We start from the raw sequence: 17580 nt of genomic DNA, 5'->3' as shown, positions 1-17580 counted from the left end.
CTGTAATGTGTATGATTATTTAAACATAAAAAACATAGGTAAATTAATTTCTATAACTTACAAAATTAACTGGGATTTGGTTATAAGAAAAAGCTCCTAATAATTAAATAAGACTAAAAAAGTGCTATATAATAAAATAGGGTGGTCTACAATGTGGCACCAAGAAAATAAATTCTCCTAAAATTACAACACTTAAACCAAAGGAAACCTTACATATAAATGATATCATACATTTATATTATATTTTGGCAGTATATTATTTAGGTAATTGACATGGTCTGAAATTTTTAGCTCCAACAAAAGCCTGTACTTTTTACTGTTTTTTTGATTGTTGACACTTAAAAACAGGCAAAAAGACTGTCTAAAAACAAAACATCTACATCCCATGACAGGATGAATATGGATTAATTTATGGGTAAAAATATTCAATAATCACTCATTACTTCTTGTCTAGTTACCTTTATTATAGTCTTAGGTCTAAATATAGTAGCTATATAGATCTTATTATAAATATAGATTATTGTTTATCTATAATCAGATTTTATTTATTACTGATCTCACACAAATTTAATTTATTCAGACAATGTGACATACAATTATTTTATACATGCTCTTGTATGGTAAAAAAACTACAGTGAGATTTCCTGTGTATTTTTTTTAATTAGTTGGGTCAAGGATCTCTACATTTTCAATGACTGCTATATAATTACTTTACTTGTATAACATAATTACTTTATTATTACTTATTTCATGAGGTTTGAAGTATATTACAATCTACTCTAAACATACCACAAATCTAATGCAACAACAGAAATTTAAAATGTTTGCTGCCAAAATTCAGAACAAAAATATAGTAAATAATTTGAATAAGTATAAATTAAATAAAAATGTCAATATCATTGTTTTGCACAAGATTAGCAAATGTATGCATTGCTATCTTAAAAAAATCACAAACAATGTTTAACTCATAAAAGCAAAGATAACATGATGTCTCTTATAATGTCATAATTTACTTTTATAAATGATATATTACTGTGACAATACTGACTGCAATTCAATATTTCTAGCCACTGGGTCCACATATACTTTTACTATAAAGTAGCAGAAATTTACAGGCTTAATTAAACTTTTCACTTCAAGAGGATACTTGTACCCAGCAGAGATGCAGAAATAAGTTACCGATTATAACATACAGATCAGAAATTTGTACCTTACAAATATTTCATTATAACACTAAATTTATGGTCTTAAACACAATAAGATTATAACAAACACTACATATATGTAGATTCCACTTGTGGATAACAATTACCAAGAACATGGCTGTATCAAGAAGCTCAGTCTTATGAAACTTAGAATTACCCCTGATTACATAGCAAGAGGGAGGGAGCATAGACAAATTGGATTCATCCTAGAATAGTTGGGTGTTTGATGTTAGTTTTAGCTTGAAAGATAAGGTACTAGTAGGGTAGGGTTTTGGATCCTACACCTGATATTGTTGTGGCAAAATTTAATTTCAGTTATAAGTAAGAATTAATTTGGACCAATATATTAAGAAAATATATTAAAGCCCAGGCTTAAACTCATACACCATTTCAATGATACTGAGAGCTGTCTTAATGAATACCGGGGTGCCTGGGCACACAAAGATTTGAGCCTAAGAGGGGAAGGGAGTAGTAAGTTGGTAAATAAACAACATTTCAATTTAGAAATGATGAATGTAAATTTTAGCATGTTGTGTAAACAAATAGTTCAGGCCCTAGGCATGGACCCTGTGTGCTCTTAGGGTACAGATAGAATAGCTGATCATTATGAAAGTTGGCACTGTGGTTTTCTAGTAAATATTTATGCTACTCATTTTGTTTTTGATGTATATGGTTCTTGGACTTCTATGTCATGGAAAAGATTGTATGAAAATTGGTGTTTATATTATAGATATTTGTCCATGTAAAGTATTTTCAACACTAATTTAAACAGGCACACATGGTTATGAACACAAATATGACAATATCTGACAGAGAAACAATATACTATTCACGATCTAAGATTGTAATTTCTGTGCGTACAGAATTTATTAGATTTTAGATTGTGATCATTCTGAGAGGAGACCCGTGTCCAGCAGTGGGACAGTAATGGGTTGATGATCAAGATTGTAATATTGTTTCATTATACTTAAAATCTTACCTACATATGTAGATTAAATAAGGAGTTTTGTGAAGATTTGTGTTGTAGTTGGAACTGGTTGTAAATCTTGCCCCTCCAGCAATGCGCTACGCCTAACTTTCAGCCGAATCCCTTTTGCTCAACATCTTTTTCTTGTTGGGCGGTTCACCGTCATCACTGCGGTACCGGTCGTATAAACCGCTACGAATGAACCTCTTCGCGGCATCGATGTTCACTGTCGGGCGATTATCCCGATCTTTATACTCCTGCCACTTCGACATTACCGCTCTTATTCTCAGCAACTCGTCTTTCACAGGGTGTGTCGTCGGATCCATACCCTGTACTCGCAGATTGACCCACTGCAGAGAATTTAAAGTAAACGCGAGAAAGAGATCCAACTCGATCTGCGCCGGAAGACTCATCTTGTTGTATTGCGCTTTAAGTGGCAGCAATTTGTCCAAGATCTCCTGGATTTCATTAATACCCTCCTTGAGATTGTCGCATATGTTTACAAAGTCGGTATTCTCCTCCAACTCCCCATAGCTAAATTGTAGGTTCATTTTGGTTTTTAGATATAGTATTACTCAACGCTAGTAAGGTACGATACGCTTTGAACTGCTCGTCTCACTGAACGGACAATTAATTGGCTAATATCACGTTTTATAGCAATAAATAACCTACAATGTTATAAAATTGATATCAACTTGAAAATGTTCATTTAATTGACATTGACATTTGTCATCTAGGTTTAGATGTTTGCTTTTGACAGTAAAGGTACATGTTGCCAGCATAACTTATTTATAGTCCGATAATTTTCTCTACAGGTAAAAGTGGCGTTTTTTTTTAATCAGTCACTATTAGGGTTCTATACCCAAAGTGTAAAAACGGAACTCCATTACTAAGCCTCTACTGTCGTTTCGTTTATCACGGGGCTCTATCTCTGGAACCGAAATAGATAGACATTCGACATTTTTGAGACTATGTATAACAGTGGCCGCTCAAGGTATCGGCCATCGGCCATCGAAATCGTCAACAGGAAGGATGCCAGTATGTATGGTATGGCCGCATACCGTCACAAACATCAGAGGGTGAGGGAGGAGCGCAATTTGCTTCTCCCGCTTGGAGATCTCGGAGTCCTTCATATAATAATAAAATAATATAATACACGTATGCATGGGAATCATGCAAAATCATTTTGGATTACAAACTTCATAGAAACGAGTCGTACCTACGTGTCTACACATTAAGAAGAATACGCAGGCATAAAAATATATACTTACCTCTCGATATCTTCATGATTTAGACCCCAATAATTAATTTAATAAACAAATAATTCACATAAAAATCTAATAAACGCATAACTCACCAAGAGTTCAGGATTTAAACTAGAACCTCGAGTGGTAATTTTGCTATTTACAAATAGGATGGATCACCAAGGTTTAAAACTTAAAAATCAGATTTATTATATTTGTATGTCCGTCTGTACAGATACATTGATACATGTCTTCTTAGTAAGTACATAAAGTTTGTAATTGATTTTATTTTGCTAAATCATTCAATGTGTTAATATAATAGATATATTACAGTATTTTATAGGTATTTAATTTTTATAGGTATTGAACTCCAATATTTTTCAATATGTATTCGCAAAAATGAAGAAACCTTCCAAAGGGTTGCTACACAAGAGGCATTGTGTGTATGTACAATAATATGTATAGCACGATAATAAGTACCGTGCGATGTACTCGTTGCTTGCAAATGATTTCGAAAGCCAAAATCTTTCTCGAAAAGGTACGACCGGTCATCCGAAGCCCAATATGGAAGGACGAGAGATGCTGAGCTTCAGGCGTAAATTGGTCATGTAGGTATGCCGTGTCTACGAGTATGTTGTAATTAATTTAAAGTAACATGGTTCGCCGTTATTTTAACTTTAGGTGTTGTTTTTTAACCGACATTCCGTTAATTAGTACGGATTAACAGTATTCGTATTTAATAAGAATATAAACTATGTTGCGTTTATCTTCATCTTTTAAACAAATATAGTAGAAGAGAGTGTTTGTTTGTTAAATCGCTAATTTTAAAAAGTCCCAGTCGGATATAATAAGTCTTTTGATTGTTAGGACAGTTATTAAGGAAGCTTTTAGGCTATAGTTTATATGAATCGGCAATTTAAAAGCGGTGATACAGCTTAACTTTTTTTGCAACTTTTTTTTAATATTCTGTGGGAAGTTTCAGAAGTTTGGATATTACATAACTGTATGTTATGCTTGCATGATATTGTTTGTAACGTAAGTGAAACCATAAGACACAACTAGTCTCAGAATAAAGTACACAATCTCACGGATAAATCTGGGTAAAATTTCAATTTAAATGTAAGTACCTAGCAGGTAGTAAAGTGGTAGATGTATGCACATGCGTAGTGTTAATTAGTCGGCGGGTAATAAGGTGTTATAATTAACGTCTCGATGACCCTTTAACCCAGCTACTTGATTTCCAACGTCACAACTTACTTTTTTTATTACACCTGTCAATGATAATTTCTAAAGTAATAATCACTTATCTTTGTCACCGAGTAAAATTATAATTACACTGTGTAAATAATCAACTTTCCTTTCAATAGTCGATAAAACAAGTCAAGGGGATAATTTAAAATATTATTTACACCTGCAATTACCAACACTGCGATTATATTTATTATTTATACGAAAAAGTTGTGCTTCTAATTTGGCTGTGCTGGCGGGCTTTGTCAGGTTTTGAAATATTTCCTCGTTTGAGAAAAAGTAGGTACACTAATATTATTTTAAAATAATGCGACTGGGTAATTAATTTTTTGACGTCCAAACTTTTCATGAATTGGTTCAGTACTTTTGGAGATTACTTTCTTTATAAACCGCTAACACTTAATGACTGGCAAATCAACTTCGCCTGATTTATACGCGTCCTTACACTTTGTACATGAGTTCGATATAAAAATATACATTATTTTTCAAAGAGTATTCAAACTGTTAATTATTTCGTTACTTTAGTTAAATTAAAGGATAAAGGCTTTTGTTTTCAATAATATTTTGTTTTATTTAACTTCACTATAACCAACAAGCAGTTTACAGTGATGTATTTTTTTTAACTAGACGAGATCCCGAAAATCTCGGGATCCCGCGGGATTGATATTTCTAATCCCGCGGGATCTCGACTTGACGATCTCGAGTCGGGATTGCATTCACTAGTTATTTCTTATATGTAGTAAATTCCGACTAAAATGGAGTTAATCAACTAATAAACAAAACTTATAGATTACATAAATATAGGTGCTTAAAGTAAATCTATATTTATATCCTGTAAACTGCATTGATGTGTGTGACACGTTCTTAGCCACGACTATACACACGACGATTTATTTTCAGAACCATTTCCACACACGGTGAAAGTAATAATAGATAGTAGGAGTTGTCCTCCTATATGTAGGCATCTTCTATATTAATCCATCTATTTTTACCAGGTCGTGTGATGCAGCATGCAGACACTTTTATAATTGGCTAAAACGTTGACGTTATCAGAAAATTGATTAAAATTATTTTCGTACAGAACAATTCATTCCACCAGTTTTTACTAAGAATATACAGTAAAAGTAGTTATTTAAAAGTTTCTCTATTACTTTAAATAACTGCTTAGACGAATTTAGATGAATCCAACAATACCGGAGTTAAAATCCGTCAAGCCATTTGGGCTGCAGGACGTATCGAAGAATAAGGTATTCATATGTAGGTCGCATCCACATTACACACCGTGGCAAAAAACATTGGCTTTTCACACTCGATCAAATTAAATAAAAAAGCAATATAAAATTGCGTTACAATATTTATTAAGTAGTATAAATGGTTTTATTAACACTTCATATTTTGGGTAAGTTGCAATATAGGTTTATTACCGTTAATAAATAAATATACATTTGGTATACATATTTAAGTAGTGCATGCTGATAAAATTGTTACCGAAAACGGTAGCAACCTTCCATAACTTAATAACAATGCCTTTTTTGTGGCAGTTCGTATTTGGTCAAACAAAAGACAATTAATGTTACTGTATTATAAGATAAAGAATTTTTAAAGTGAAAAGCAAGTTAAAAAACATAAAGTGCTTCCAAATATGGTAGTCACGTATTGTTGCCGCCAAAATAACCGGCGGACGGCGCAGATGAAATCTGTGTGTGTAACTGGCTGGCGCCGGAGGATCTGGTCGGCGGGCCTCGGTAAACTGTGGACTTAACACGCTGAGTGACAAATCATCATTGGCCTTCTACTGGGAACGGGTCTCCTCTCAGTGTGAAGGGGTTTATGAAATAGAATACCAGATTGGCCTAGTTTGGATTGATATATTTCACAGAAATCACACAACTTAAACAAGTTAGAGATTGTTTAAATAACTTTTAAACATGTAGAGTTCCAGCGACATATAATATGACGTTGAAAAGACAGAGATATGTGCTCGGGATTCTAATCTCACACCTCCAGACGAGATGCCGAATTCCTAAACTCAATGCTTAAAAAATAATGTTTAAAAGGAATATAAATATGTAGGTAAGTATCAGGTAGAGTCCCCTCCGCAGATATTTGTAAGTACTAATAAGGTAAGTATGTATCTGAAATGATAATAATTATTGTACTTACAATAAAAGTAGAATGAAGGGACAAGTTCTTAGTATACAGAGCTCTGTTGCACCAGGTCGCATGATTCACTCTGGGGTCAGGACAAATGATTAAGTATGGAATACAGAGCGACAACTTACTATAACAGCAATTAAAGTATTTTGAAATAAAATTTCGTACTGTGGTACACTAAAATGTATACGATTGATTATTTATTTATTATTACTTACTATCGAGTATAAGTTGGTACATCAGTATAAGTTATTTTCCTAACTATACTTACTATACTTATTACTCTTGAACCAAACCACACTGCTGCAATTACTGCTATCAAATAAATATAGGAGATGTCGTGCCTGTACCTGTATTGCTTCAATGTTACACAAATAGACAGCGACGGATCAAGAGTTCTGACCGCCCTAGGCTAATTACGAAGATGCGCCCCCACCGTAACGATAGACCTCAAAAGTCAATATATTTCTTTATAGCACTCTGTGACCTAAACCCGCATTTTAGCCACGTATTTCTGTGTCCAAAGTAGCCGATTTTTACACCGTACGAATATTAATGCACTACCCTCACAGTTGTAAAAATTAACATCGCTATGAACGTTTCATACTTTTAAATGCCATTTAAAAATTAAAAGTGAGTAATGAGTATTTTGTTTAAAGCTATAATTATGCTAATATTTTATTTTGGACGTATTTATAAATGTTTTTGCCATTGTGTATATACTAAGCAATAGCATCACTATAAGACTAACTGTTGGGCTTTATCGAGTTTTATTGTTTGTTTTGACTGTGTATTTTCGCTACACACCATAGTAGGAGATATTTAAATTAGGAATATTTATCAAAATTAGCCATAATACTACTCCAGTAGAATCTCGATTATGTGCACGGCGTTTAGCACTAGCACTAGCACTAACTTCACGCCGTGCAAAAATAGGCTACTTTGGCCACGCGTATCGTAATGTACTATTTGACTTTCTTTACTAGCGTGAAATTAATAGTGCCGAAGATAAACTTTTTTGGCGCGCCCCCCGATCTTCGCGCCCTAGGCTGCAGCCTTATTAGCCTAAATAGAATACAGTTTTATAATAAGGCTGTGATTTTACTTACATTAATTTTATTCGACAATCCTCGAAACTCTTGTCTACTTTGTTTAGCAATTGCTATTATCATTGGAGATAGACTTGCTGGCCCTTAGCGTTCGTTACGCGCTTCGCTTTCCTACTTCTCTTCTGATCATACCTTCGTTCAAACCGAACCAATATTATTCACATACATTTCATTTTGGAGTGACATTCAGCGATTGACAATAGGTAGGTACGCTGAAAATATTACATGAGAACATTATATGAGGTTTGGCCACTGCGCTACATCTTTCTCCACTAATCCGCACAGGAGCTACGTGAACGTATGCTTCAAGCCTCCCTGTGTTTAGAGACCTGGAGTTAATAGTAACACATAGGCCACACATGAGCGTAGCTATAGCTTTCGTAAGGGCTCCATAGCGCAGGGGAGTATACCATTGGATCCCCTCAAGTCCAACCTTACATTAGCCCATCACACTAAGAACTTTCACCGAAAAGTATGATAATGACCATCTGTAGGCATCTACTTGATGTGGTCGGGATGTAATCCGGGGAAATGAATGAGTGACGGCGCGCTACCATCGATTGCGCGCATGAAACATCACCTCTCGGCATTATCACTGTGCCCTTAATACTTATTTAAAGGGTTTTCTCTCAAAATGTTATCAATCTTAAATATATTGGGGAATTCTTTGTAAATCCACTTTGTTATTTATTTCCAGCTGTACAATTTTATATGTCGCATTAAATTGTAGTAGTTTAATAATATTATATGATACTGATGATTAAACGTGTTTTTAAAATACGGCTAACCGTACGAAAATTTCGTAACATTTACGCGACGAGGTAGATAGGCTACGTGTTATTTATCCCGCATATATCAAGGATGGATTTGCGAAAAGATGAGAATGCAAAATATGTGTCTGAATTAAAGACATAAAAGTATTTCTTGATCCAACTTACAACTTTTTAATTCCCGCGCAAAATACAACTCAAACGTCAAGATAATTCTTCTTCTTTTTTATGCTAACTCTTACAATCGTACCAGCCAGTGACTATATAAATGAGAACTTAGGTATTATTATAAATATAAAAATGAAATAGTTTTAATAGATTTCTAACTGAATAGAGTAATTGAGTGGCGCAGAGATCGACGAAATATCCGCCTATGGCTGAACATAGAATCCTGAAATTTTACACATAGGTCCATGATAAGTCTTTTATATATTGCAATTGAGCGTTGAGAAAGGAATTTTGGAAACTCCAACCCTTAAAGAGTAAAATAGAGGCTGAAAGGTTATAAAAAACATCGTCGGTTTGTAAGTAAGGCTCGCTCTAATGATTAACCAGTATGTTTGATGAAGCTTCTCATTGAAGCTCGTACAGTTATGTCATGCCCGTTATTAATATTCAATCTATTCAATGTTTTGCCTACCAATTATCGACATTTGATTACTTCATGGAAATGTCCATTTTTGATCTGGGGTAGGCCAAATTTGGATAGATTGCATATTAATAACGAGCGTAACTAGGGAAGCATATTTATAGAAAAGTTGTTAAAGCAGAAAGGAAGAGTCTATATTTTTGTTATTTAAAGCTTTCCGCGAGATTCATCATCATCATCAACCCATTACTGTGCCACTGCTGGGCACGGGTCTCCTCTCATAATGAGAAGGATTAGGCCATAGTCCACCGCGCTGGCTAAGTGCGTATTGGTAGACTTCACATACCTTTGAGATTTTTTTTATAAATCTCTCAGGTATGCAGGTTTCCTCACGATGTTTTCCTACACAGTTTAGCAAGTGATAATTAATTTCTAATATGCTACTTTGAAAAATCATAGGCGTGCCTGGGATTTGAACCACGGACCCCTCGATCGAGAGGCCGACTAGCCTATCACTGCCTACATAAAACTTTGATCCGCTAGATTACAAGACTTTGAAATAGATACAGGTAATTTTTAAAACTAAGGATAACATAAAAGTGTTGTTTTCTTTTATTAGCCTCTAAAATATGGTTGATTTTTACTCTATATTATCATAAAGTTCGCTTTTTAATGTTGTCGGGCGCGTTAAATCACCCAGAGACAAGTCACTTAAAATTATAATTTATCAAAGTGATTGACGCGTTTTCTGCGTTGTAATAAGGGTTATTATTGCGTACCTCGTCGTGTTGCACAGATAATTATGCGGTAAATGACGCCATCACGACGCTTTGGCGCCATGTCACTTGTTTAGAAATTCCGATAAATTTTATTCTCGTTGAAACGTTCAGAAATTTAAGAAAATAAATCGGCCTCTTATTAAGCCTTGTAATCTTAACTTAATTGATTGATTTCGCAATGGTTGCGTACTTACCTATCAACGTTGGTGTTCCTAGTATATAAGTAGTATCTACTCTATTATTAAACTTCTACAAAACTAGTTAATGAAGTCTTTAACATTTTCTATTTAGAATTCTTGATGGCTTGATGATTCGGCAATGGCAAGACTGGAATACAAATGTTTGTCTTTTAACAATAGAAACAGCAAACGACTATGCGATCCTTATGATAGTAAATGGTCACCGCCGGCCATGGCCAATTGTAATCAACTCCATAGGTATCCAACCGGAGTTTTTCTCGAAGTCGATCATAGATAAGCCGCCACCATTGAGAAACAAGATGTTTGCGACAAAATAGGTATGTCAGTTAGTCGGCATCCACATCTTTTCACCGAAATGCGAAAACTGCTTTACCTTAGAAATGGGTGTGGCGGAGGCACAACACCGGCGGAGGTATACTTAAAAACTGACCTTCGAGGGTTTTACACGTTTGGCAAAGGGAGATCTCCCGCCGGGCTAGGTGATCATGCCCGGGGAGCGGCCGTTCTCCGACAGTCTCAGTTCGGAACTTGTACATATACCAGATATTTAGAAAACTACGATAGCGTGATTCAGAATACTCGTGGCGCCATCTCTTGACGAGTAGCGGGAGGTCGCCACACACGTATTATTAATAAATGTTAAATCATAAATTGAAGGATAAATAAGGCCACACCAAAGTGAGGTCTAAGGAAGCTGAAGAATGGGGTTAATTAGTTTTACAGAGTTCAACTATTAGTTTTAACGACTAAATTGGAAAGCTCGGGCTGTTCGGTAATACGACTATAATTATTTAATTGAGATCAACTAATGGGAGATGCCAAGATAAGCGTGGGAATTGAACGGCATTTGAGTCTGGATGATAAAATAAATACTCAATATCCATCTCTGACTATCAAGGTCCTTTTTAAGAAATCGTTATCAAAGTTCACCGGAAAGTAGCCTTAGTATTTTTTTTATAATTAAGATTTTATCAGAAATCTAGAAGTACATTGTAGAAGAACGTTAAGACCAATTCAAATCAAACTTTGCTATGATCGCATACTACTTCTTAATAATATAAACAAAACCAATAGACAACATATTTTTGGCAGTATTTATTTCACGCATAGACACATGCCTAATAATTCTTACAGGCGCCGTCTTGCGTGCACTTTAATTTTACAGCATTTTTTTTTTGTATAGGTATCACTTGATCTCCCACGGATTACAATATTTCTACCACGATTTCTACTGATTTCGTAAAGAGAAGTGTGTTTGGCTCATAGATAAGTATAGATATCTCACCGCCTTGTAATTGAAGGAAGCCATTAAATGGCTTAAACGGCTGACAAATGCGTCAGCCATTTAATGGCTGTCATGGTGTAAATTACGCGGAACAATGCCGACATGTGCAGTTAGGTGGTGCAAAAACACGAAATCGAAGAAAAAGGGCGAAGATCGGCGAAGGATATCGTTTCATTCGTAAATGATCCAAAAACTACATTTTTTTAATTTTTTTCAAACACGAAAATAGATGACAGGGACAATTTCAATTTTCAAAACTGGTTACATTTTCTTGTTAGGAGTGAGTAATCTTTACTAATCTATGGTTTGGCTGTATGTATTTTTTTTTGTCAACAAGTCTAGCGAAGTTGAAAAAGTAGAATTTTTGGTCATAGATTAGTATGTTTGGTACTAATACAAGACATTGGGTACAATATCGTTTTTAGATACTATCAAGATGGATTTACGATGCTTTAGTTTAATAGGATATTTTTACCTTAACCAAACTATCATCGGTCCTGTATTTTCAATTAATACAATTACTTAACACATCATTTATTTAAGTCAAAGGCACGGGTACAAACACTTGTTGACCGACTGTTTCGAATCAATCAGTGCCACCTTAATTAACAGTAGTGGTACAAAAACCCAATGTCTGCGCGAATCCAGTACAAGAATGCATTATAAACTGTATTCTGAGTTAATCACATCATTAGAACTCAAGAAAATATGATATATTGCCTATAGTGCTCTTCTAAGCGCCATTGGGTCCAGTTTTTGCAAGGATTTTCTGAATTACTCATATACCCCTGAAGGCAATTTTTAACAATGATACATTTAGCTTTGTCCAAGGCAATTTGTATCGTATCCCGGTGGAAATTCAATAGAAGATTCGTTTACCAAGTCTAAGTCGATCACTTCCCATGAGTCTGCTAATACCCAATTAGTGTGGTCTGTATTTTCTTCGAATAAAGAAGATTTTGTTGCGTTTCCTGGACAATGTTTTATACAAAATAATTTATACAAGACAAGCTACTCCTCGCAGTGTTACCCGCATTGAAATGTTTTACACATAATCTCAAATATTGATTTTTTTGAAAAAGCAAAGAATGAAATTGCAATGAATCGTGATAATTACCATATTACTAAAATTTCAAAGGATTAATGAGAACTGTTTTTTTGACACATTTGTAACTAGGATACCATACGTGGGTTCCACGGACACGTACAGTGATAAATGAATAAATACTTAACAGAAGAATTAGAAATCTAAATTCATGATTTAAATATGTTTCTGACCGAGGATCGAATCCGAGAACCTCTGCGCGACAGATCGGTATGGTGACCGCTCCGCTATACGGGTCTTTGGCGAGAGCTTCTATTGTGTTTGCAAATATCGTCAAGTAATCTAAAAAACAAACAAATGAGTATAAGAATTAATTAATTAAATAAATATGAAAAAAAGAAATTAAAAAACAATTTTACAAATTTCGTATAAAAGTGGCTCAACCCTAAACAGATTATGAACGTTTACGATCAATGAGGTGTTAAGTGCCTTATTCGATTGGAAAGAATCCAGCAAATCAGCTTCCAAGATACTTATCACGCGAATTTTATCTTATCTTAAATCATCAATCGTTAAAATACGCACTAACTAGGCTTCACCTTCTAACAAACTATGCATTTTTACTCGATTCTTTATTAAGTACACGTCAACAAACAAACACTTTGGTAGCAACCATCGATCAATTCCGACCCCTATCACCTGTTGTCAACGTTAAAAGTCGTAAGAACGATTTAATTCAGTCGTTAATTTTAATGTAAACAGTATCTTAGCTAAGACGGGGTCTAGTCTCGGCACAAACTTGAGATACACAACCCGTATTTTAATTATAAACCTTAGAACAATAAGTTAAAGTTGTATATCGGCTACAGAAAAGTTTATAAGCGCAAAGATAACTTGGTACTATGTAGGTTGGTTTGTTCCTTTAAAAGGTAATTCAGCATCATTCACATGCACGGGAGATGTAAGGTAGGCACAACTTAGCCCTATTAATGATTGAAAACCTAGTTCGAAGGTTTTGTTATGGTTTACTGTTTGATAGACATATTTATACTCGCATGGCGTCATGGGTTTAATATATCACATAGTCAGAAGTACAAGTTAATGTAAGTTATTGTTGTCAAGGCTTCGTTAGTCGTATCGGTTTGAGATTCTATCAAAATACCATTAACGACTTGTAGAGTTTATATTGTTTGGTATGTACCTACTTAAAAAGTATTATCTATATTTATAATTGACTTTAGGTAAGACTCGTGTTTTCGTTTAACGTGCGTTAATTGTAGATTATTATGATATTCATCATCAACCCATTACTGTCCCACTGCTGGGCACGGGTCTCCTCTCACAATGAGAAGGATTAGGCCATAGTCCACCGCGCTGGCCAAGTGCGTATGGGTAGACTTCACATACCTTTGAGATTTTTTTTTATAAATCTCTCAGGTATGCAGGTTTCCTCACGATGTTTTCCTTCACCGTTTAAGCAAGTGATAATTAATTTGTAATACGCACATAATTTTTGAAAATCAGAGGTGCGTGCCTAGGATTTGAACCTCAGACCCCTCGATCGAGAGGCCGCGTTTCTTAACCACTAGGCTATCGCTGCTTATTATATCACTGATTATTATGATATTAAAATACAATAATTATGTGATAATCATTGTAAGATGATATTAAAACTGTTAGATACTTATGTATGTAAGTACTGAACCCCTTGAAAGTCGTAAAGGTTTCAGTTTCTGAAATAGTAAAAGTTACCGACTCTCTTTGCCTGCCCTAGTCTTTTCCAAAAGCTAAAATCACCGTGCTTTCTCCTTCACTTTTTCAATCAATACCGTAATATGAGAAATTCGTCAATCATTCCTTCTCGTCTATTTGAGGTTTCATTCTAATGTGTAAGACTAAACACATATTGGTTAGGTACTATCACGTCATGGACAGTTGAAAACAGACATTATACATACATTAATGCATAAGTAGCAGTGATAGCCTAGTGGTTAAGAAACGCGGCCTCTCGATCGAGGGGTCCGAGGTTCAAATCCCAGGCACGCACCTCTGATTTTCAAATATATGTGCATATTAGAAATTAATTATCACTTGCTTAAACGGTGAAGGAAAACATCGTGAGGGATCGTGATTGTTTTTATAAATCTCAAAGGTATGTGAAGTCTACCAATACGCAGTTGGCCAGCGCGGTGGACTATGGCCTAATCCTTCTCATTATGAGAGGAGACGCGTGCCCAGCAGTGGGACAGTATTAATGGGTTGATGATGAATGCATAAGCTACTAAATAGTAACTGTTAACTACAACGATCACTAAAATTACCAGTTATTCAAGTGATAATCAAGTAGAATTAAGATCACGTGGAATACTGTGCCCATATATCATAAAAATTAAAATGAAATAGTAAGAAATCAGTATTAACGTACTTAGATTAAAATCTTAACAAGAAGTCACTAGTAATGTTCTTTTATTTAGGTGCAAAAAGCATTTTAATTACCTCAAACTAGGTTTTTTTACTGCAACATTAGTATAATTAAAGGCGAGATATTTTAATCTATTCTGATTGCAGGGCAATAACCTGCAATATTTCGTAAATTGCTACATAATTAAGAAAAAGTACCTCGTGGCCGTGTTTTTTTTAATATGCAATGCGTTAATTATTCTATGATCTTTAACGAGTAGGTAACCTATTATAGCTACTTGTTAGTAAGTAGTCATTACACAGTGGATATAAAAGATTTTATTCATTATATCATTCCACCACATTTATTTCTGCCTAATAACAGCAATATCAAGCTCTGCTGTGTTCTGGTTTGAAGGGTAAGGCAGACATAGTTTTTCAGGCGTTCCAGCTTAGTCCTCACGGGTAGCGGCGCATATATGTTGGCGTCAGGAATCTAATCTTATCTGGGATTGATTACAAATATCCTTGGGCGGCAGCAGCTACTTACCGGGTTTCAGTTAGACCGCTTGAATATCAGGTAGACAGCAGGCGAATCGAACCCGAATCTATCGCGTGGGATGATAAAATTCGTGACACTGAGCTCTCACCTCTCATTTAACATTGGGATATCATATAATATGTCCCTATCTACACATTTACGAAGGTCAAAGGCATGACTAAGTTTTGACACGAAGCGCAACCCACATTTAATTTAATAAAACAGCTAAGTATGATTGTTTAAAACGATGATACATTTGTTCCTAGAAATCTATATTAGGAGAGCTGTTTAAAACTATCATCTCGACCATTGGAACGAATTAATTAGATAGTAATTTTATCTTACTATGGTTGAAAGATGTAGAGATGAAAAATTGTCGGTTTACAAGATTTACGCATACTTATAGAAAAAAATAATTTATAATTTTTTTCTAACGGTAAGTCTTATTGTTATAACACGGCAGTTGATGGGCAAAACATTTCTACATGAATAAGAACTTTTTAATTAATCAACACTTTTGTGTCAAACTGTTATGTACACGAATTATAATGCGACAGAAAAGGTCGCTTTAAAATATTAAGTAAGCATTAGTCATTACACGCTACTTACATTTTTTGTTTCATATTGGCTTAAGAAACTCGAGAGGTACAAATACAAATACAAATACAAATCGTTTATTTGCTTAAATGTGGTTACAAAAGATGAAATGATTTTATAGATATCGAATCTCACATTTACCATTTTCGGTGTGCAAATTATTATTAGTTATAATTAATTACATTAAGATTTACAATAATTTAATATCATTATTCCGACAAGTATTAATATAAGTTACATATTTACGTCAATTTGCTTCAGATTACATTAGGTACACGAGTCAATAAATATAAATATAATATCATCTTATTCTATTTATGTCAGTTAATAACAATAATAATGATATCTCATCCCAAAAATTCTTTTATTGAGTAAAAACATTTTCCTGATAGCCAGTGATGAACATGTTTTTTGAATTTTAACAATTGTAATCTCTTTAAGTCGTCAGGGAGTCTATTGTAAATCTTTACACACATGTGGTATGCGTTCCTTGATCGCATAGCGGTTCTACTAATTGGCAGATAAAGTTTTTCGGGATGTCGCGTTAAAAAATTACAATTATCCTTCTTTTTATCAAATAGTTGCATGTGGGTTTTTACAAATATACAGACTTCATAAATGTACATACTTGCTAAGGTCAGGATTTTAAGGTCTTTAAAAAGAGGCTTACAGCTTGTTTCTGGAGAGACACCACATAAGGCACGAATACAGCGTTTCTGAGCTATAAAAGCTTTGTTATGATCTACCGAATTTCCCCACAGCAGTATGCCATATCTCAGATTAGATTAGGTATGGAACATGTTACAACTTCACAAGTTGTTATCATCTTCAAATGTCCGTGGTCCTGTCTCCTTGCCATGACTGGGGCTTAAGCCATAGTTTACCACGCTGATGAAAGGTTGATTGGTAGATCCATAGATTAGTAAAGATTACTCACTCCTAACAAGAAAATGTACCTAGTTTTGAGAATTGAAATAGTTGCGTAAAAAAGTTTTGCCACGTCTCCGTGCTAAAATGTCCCTAAAATATTTGAAATAATTATTTTTTTATTATGTGAATTACGCAATATTAGTTATATATTCGTAAATTTTCTCTAAAAATGTTTTTATTTGTCAAGAATTCAAAAAAAGAACTTACTAATAAGCCGTTTGTGGCTTCATTCAATTTCAAGGCGGCGAAGTGTCTTTACTAATCTATGGGTAGATCACACACCTTTGAGAACTTTAAGTACGAAAGACGTGTAGATCCCTCGCGATGCTTTCCTTCACCGTTAAATCAATCACTTCAATTTTGGTTTCATTCATTCTCAGTCCAGTTAAATTACGTTTATTATTTAATATTGCATTGTGTCAAGATTTCAGTACGAAAGTCATTATTATTTTTGGTAGCGTGAGGTCACTTTGTTGACATTTATGAAGCACTCAGACGATCATCGGTCAATGCGTAA

The 17580-nt window shown here is 34.5% G+C and overlaps 1 protein-coding gene across 1 annotated transcript; it reads right to left on the bottom strand.

Annotated features, from left to right (window-relative positions):
* Positions 1-2276: 2276 nt before the first annotated feature.
* Positions 2277-2723, bottom strand: LOC140742227 (nuclear nucleic acid-binding protein C1D). Its single transcript, XM_073073067.1, has one exon. It carries the CDS (start codon positions 2721-2723, stop codon positions 2277-2279), a length of 447 nt encoding a protein of 148 aa, XP_072929168.1.
* Between the last annotated feature and the right edge of the window lie 14857 nt (positions 2724-17580).

Source organism: Epargyreus clarus, unplaced genomic scaffold, assembly GCF_041222505.1.
Source record: "Epargyreus clarus isolate Ecla_fem2 unplaced genomic scaffold, WU_Ecla_fem_2.2 ptg000001l, whole genome shotgun sequence".
Taxonomy (NCBI): Eukaryota; Metazoa; Arthropoda; class Insecta; order Lepidoptera; family Hesperiidae; genus Epargyreus; species Epargyreus clarus.
The sequence above is the reverse complement of the archived record's forward strand: the minus strand, read 5'-3'. Positions and strand labels throughout refer to the sequence as shown.